The sequence below is a fragment of the Chiloscyllium plagiosum genome, unplaced genomic scaffold (assembly GCF_004010195.1).
Source record: "Chiloscyllium plagiosum isolate BGI_BamShark_2017 unplaced genomic scaffold, ASM401019v2 scaf_5894, whole genome shotgun sequence".
NCBI classification, from domain to species: domain Eukaryota; kingdom Metazoa; phylum Chordata; class Chondrichthyes; order Orectolobiformes; family Hemiscylliidae; genus Chiloscyllium; species Chiloscyllium plagiosum.
In genome coordinates this window covers 16,551-21,977 of record NW_025212997.1, presented here as the reverse complement: position 1 = coordinate 21,977, position 5,427 = coordinate 16,551, and the positions used below count along the sequence as shown (strand labels likewise).

Sequence of the window (5,427 nt, the reverse complement as noted above, 5' to 3'; positions counted from 1 at the left end):
GGGGGGGGGGGGGGGGGGAGGAGAGAACCTTAGCGCCAGGTACTGACCCCCGAGATCCACATATCGCAGTGACCTCTGCCAGGTGTCTCGGTGGTAACTCGGCGTCTACAGGAGTGAGGGGGTAACTCCCGTAGCCCCACGGTCGCTTCCACGTGCCTCGTTTTGGTAAAGTGTCCTGGTCTTTTACACCTCCAGACCCTCGGTACGCCACCTCCGCCCCGTCAATCCCGGGGGTGGGGGGGGGGGTTGCTGGGCTGCCCCGACACAGAGAAGAGGCGTGTGCCGTCGCTGACCGGCGCGGAGACGAGGTGCCGAGGGGAGGGTCAGCTGGCCGGGACTCGCCCCGGGGGAACATGTCGCTGGCGCAGCGGGTGCTGCTGACCTGGCTCTTCACCCTGCTCTTCCTCATCATCCTGGTGCTGAAGCTGGACGAGACGCTGGCCTGGAGCTGGTTCCTGGTCTTCATCCCGCTCTGGATCTTTGATGCCGTCCTCCTGGTCATGCTGGCCGTCAGGCTGGCAGGCCGCTGCAAGGCTGGCTACGACCGGCACAGCGGGCACGTGCGGCGCAAGGTGTGGTACCTGTGCGCCACCCTGCTCAAGCTGGCCTTCCTGCTGGCACTCTGCGCCCGCCTGGAGCGACTGGCCGCCCTGCGGCTCTCCTGGATCCTCGCCCCTCTCTGGGTCTTGCTCTGCGGCGTGGTCGGTGACCTGGGCTACAGCACCTTTGCGGTCAGGGCGTGAGGGCCGGATTGCTGCGCGGACCCAGCCTTCGGTGTAACCCTGATGCGATAATCCTCGGATCTCTACCCTTGAGGGAAGGAAACCCGAATGAGTTTGCGAAGATTTGCGTGGCCTTCCAATCCGCTGTGGGCCAGCTTTATTCCTCAAGATGTGTGATTTGGGGTTTGGGCTGGGTGGGGCGCAGTGAGCTGCCCAGTTCACACTCGCTTGGGCTGGCCGTTTTTATTTCCCTGTAACTGAGAGAGATATTAAAGATCTTCTGTCTGAACACCATTTCCTGCCCCGTTCCAATGGGTTGGGATTCTGATCCGTCCAGCAATTGTGGCCTCCAAATGTCTGCCAGGCTTGAGCTGCGTCCCAGGGTTGGCGCGTGACGTGGTTTCAAAATGGCTGCCGTGTTTGGTGCATGATGGTTGTTCAGAATGGCTGCCGGGGTTGAGGTGTGTCCCAGGGTCAGCACGTGACGTGGTTTCAAAATGGCTGCCGTGTTTGGTGAATGATGGTTATTCAAAATGGCTGCCGGGGTTGAGGTGTGTCCCAGGGTCAGCACGTGACGTGGTTTCAATATGGCTGCCATAGTTGGTGCATGATGGTTGTTCAAAATGGCTGCCGGGGTTGAGGTGTGTCCCAGGGTCAGCACGTGACGTGGTTTCAAAATGGCTGCCGTGTTTGGTGAATGATGGTTGTTCAAAATGGCTGCCGGGGTTGAGGTGTGTCCCAGGGTCAGCACGTGACGTGGTTTCAAAATGGCTGCCGTGTTTGGTGCATGATGGTTGTTCAAAATGGCTGCCGGGGTTGAGGTGTGTCCCAGGGTCAGCATGTGATGTGCCTTCAAAATGGCTGAACCATCATCATAGAGTAATGCAGCACAGAAACAGGCCCTTCGGCCCACTGCTCCATGCTGACCATGGTGCCCACTCAATTTAAGAATTAGTGCGTCGCAGTTCAGTGCAGCTAAGTGTGAGGTGTTGCACTTTGGAATGTCAAACCAAGCTGGGACTTCTAGATGGTAAGTCCCCGAAGAGTGTTGTGCAACAGAGGGACCTAGAAGTCCAAGTACATAGTTCTTTGAAAGCAGCATCACAGATAGACAGGGTGGGGAAGAAGGCATTTAGCATGCGACCATACATTGAGTGTAGGAGTTGGGACATTATGTGACAGTTGTCTAAGTCATTGGTGAGGCCGCACTAGGAGTACAGGTCTCTTTCCCCCCCCACTATCAGAAAGTAGAGCGTTCCGATGAAACCTTCCATAAGCCGAATGGCGTAAAGCGAAGAAGCATCCATTTATATGGGAGAAAGATTTGCCTTTTCTCGTAAAAGCAAAAGTCCCCTTCGGATTGAGAAAGTGATAGAGGCAGGTACAATAGCAACATTTTAAACATATTTGCACAGTTACATGGATGTGAAGGGTTTGGAGGGATATGGACCAAATGCGGGCAGTTGGAATTAGCTGAGTGGGCAGCGTGGAGCAGTTTGGGTCAAAGGGCCTGTTTCCACGCTGTGTTACTCTATGATAGTTCACAATGGGGTTGAGCTGCCTCCTGGGGTTGGCACAAAGGTTAATCTCTGGGGTTACTGAGCGACTGGTTTTACGTATCAGGTGCCAGTGTTCTCTGGAGGGAGTTTGGCTAAAAGACTTGCGTCCTTTTTTTAAAAACTGGGACACTGGTGTCAGTGACTGTCCCTAATTGCCCTTGAGAAGGTGATGGTGAGCTTCCTCATTGACCTGTTCCAGTCCAGTAATGCCCTTAGGGAGGGAATTCCAGGATTTTGACCCCGTGACACTGAAGGAACAGTGATGTACCGCCAAGTCAGGATGGAGTGGTGAGGGGCTCAGAGGAGAATTTGCTGAGGGTGGTCAGTTGTACAGCACAGAAACAGACCCTTTGGTCTAACCAGTCCACACTCGACCATGTTCCAAAATTAAACCAGACCCACCTGCCTTCACTTGACCCATATCCTTCCAAACCTTTTCCAATTCATGAACTTATCTGATAATCTTTTAAATGTTGTAACTGTACCCATATCCACCACATCCTCTGGTAGCTCATTCCAAATACTAACTACTGTGTTTAAAAAGTTGCCCCAATGTCCTTTCTCCTCTCACCTTTTAAAATACACCCCCAGTTTTGAACTCTCCTACTGTAGGGAAAAGAACCTTTATTATTCATTTTATTCATGCCCCTCAAGATTTTATAAACCTCAATAAGGTCACCACTCAAACTCCAAAGCTCCCAGCCTCTCCCACTCAACCCCCCCCCCCATTCCTGGTTACATCCTGGGAAATCTTTTCTGAACCCTCTCTAGGTAACAATGTCCTTACGGTGGCTCTGTGGTTAGCACGGCCGCCTCACAGTGCCAGGGACGCAGTTTCGATTCCCGTCTCGGCTGACTGGGTATGTGTGTGTGTGTGTGTGTGTGTGGAGTTTGCACATTCTCCCCGTGTCTGCGTGGGTTTCCTCCCACAGTCCAAAAAGTATGTGCAGGTCAGGTGAATTGGCCATGCTAAATTGCCCATGGTGTTCGGTGGATTAGTCAGGAGTGAATGTAGGATGGGGGAACGGGTGTGGCTGGGTTACTCTTCGAAGGGTCGCTTTGGACTTGTTGGGCCAAAGGGCCTGTTTCCATGCTGTGGGGAATCTAATCTCTGTAGCAGGGCGACCAGAACTGGACGCAGTACCAGGGGAGGCCTCACCAACCTCCTGTACAATCTCAACACGACGTCCCAACTCCTATATCCAAAGGTCTGCGCAGCGAACACCAGGGCAGTGTTCCCATTGTACCTTGTCCCTCCAGATGGCAGTGGTCGTGGGGATGGAAGGTGCTGTCCGAGGGTCCTTGGTTATGTACAAGATAGGCCTTTTTGAGATTGCTGCATCTCCCTTTGCTTTCACAGGATGTGGGCATCCAGTGTTTGGTGCCCCCTGGAGCTCAGCTGTTTGCTCTGCCATTGTGGGGACCGGTAAGATTCAGCCATGTTGCTACAGGTCTGGAGTCATGTGTAAGCCAAGACCTCCACCCCCTTTATTGAACCTCATGAGGTTTTTTTATAATAGTTGAGGGGTGCTGTCAACTGGTACTGAGACTAACTCCAGACTTGTTAATATTCCATTGGTAGAGGTTATGTACCCAGACCCCTTGGCATCATGGTAGTCCTCATACCCACCAACACACTAAAACAGCAGCTAATGAACATGAAAGACCCTATACAGACAATGAGCAAAACTGACGTCTTTAAAAAATACCGTGCAAGGACTGACTGTAACAAACAGGACATTGGGCAAACAGGCAGAAAACTAGTCACCAGGATAGATGAACATCAGCTAGCCACAAAAAGACATGACTCCTCTCACTAGTATCCTTGTGAGGAAGGACAGCACTTCGACTGGGACAACACATCCAGCCCAGGACAAGCCAAACCGAGAGGTGTGCGAGAATTCCTTGAAGCGTGGCATTCAACCGGAACTCTATCAACAAACACATCGAGTTAGACCCCATCTACCACCCCCTGAGAAAACAAACAGGAAGTGACGTCACCAACCCAAACATCTAAATCAAAAGCAGGAATGATCAACAGTGCTTCAGCTGGAGGCCCACTGACCATGTATTCTCCTGCTCCTCGGATGCTGCCTGACCGGCTGTGCTTTTCCAGCACCACACTCTCGACTGAGAGCTGGACTCTCTAAGGCTGTGTGATAGGTACATCCACTGATCCTTAAAGTCCACAGGATAGGCAGATCAAGGTAGTCAGGCAGCTATATGGGGTACTTGCCTTTATTAGACAAGGTATTGAATACAAAACTGAGATGGTTATGATGGAGCCGTGTATAATGTTAAGCCACACCTGGAGTACTGCGTGTCATTCTGGTTACCACGCGACAGGACGGACAAGGGTGGAAGCGATTCACCACAGTGTTGTCTGGTCTGGAGTGATTCAGCTATGAAGAGGGGCTAGGTACGAAGAGAGTCGCAGCCAATGAAGGTGGTGTTTGGTATGCTTTCCTTTATTGGTCAGAGTATTGAGTACAGGAGTTGGGAGGTCATGTTGCAGTTGTACAGGACATTGGTTAGGCCACTGTTGGAATTTTGTGTGCAATTCTGGTCTGTGCTATCGGAAGGATGTTGTGAAACTTGAAAGGGTGCAGAAACGATTTATTAGGACATTGCTGGGATTGGAGGATGTGAGCTACAGGGAGAGGCTGAACAGGCTGGGGCTGTTTTCCCTGGAGCGTCGGAGGCTGAGGGGTGACCTTCGAGGTTTATAAAATCATGAGGGGCATGGATAGCCAAGATCTTTTCCCTGGGGTCGGGGGAGTCCAGAACTGGAGGGGCATAGGTTTAGGGTGAGAGGGGAAAGATATGAAAGGGACCTGAGGGACAACTTTTTCTCTCAGAGGGCGGTACGTGTATGGAATGAGCTGCCAGAGGAAGTGGTGGAGGCTGGTACAATGACAACATTTAAGAGGCATTTGGATGGGTATATGAATAGGAAGGGTTTGGAGGGATATGGGCCGGGTGCTGGCAGGTGGGACTGGATTGGGTTGCGATATCTGGTCGGCGTGGACGGGTTGGACTGAAGGGTCTGTTTCTGTGCTGTACATCTCTATGACTCTATATGGGACTAGGTTAGGATATCTGGTCGGCATGGACGGGTTGGGCCGAAGAGTTTGTTTGCGTGACTC

At 52.1% G+C, this 5,427-nt stretch overlaps 1 protein-coding gene across 1 annotated transcript; it reads left to right on the top strand.

Moving 5' to 3' along the window:
* Positions 1-74: 74 nt before the first annotated feature.
* LOC122547523 (transmembrane protein 60-like) lies at positions 75-1,011 on the top strand. Its single transcript, XM_043686136.1, has one exon. The coding sequence runs from the start codon at positions 354-356 to the stop codon at positions 741-743; it is 390 nt and encodes a 129-aa protein (XP_043542071.1). The 5' UTR covers positions 75-353; the 3' UTR covers positions 744-1,011.
* The last annotated feature ends 4,416 nt before the right edge of the window (positions 1,012-5,427 follow it).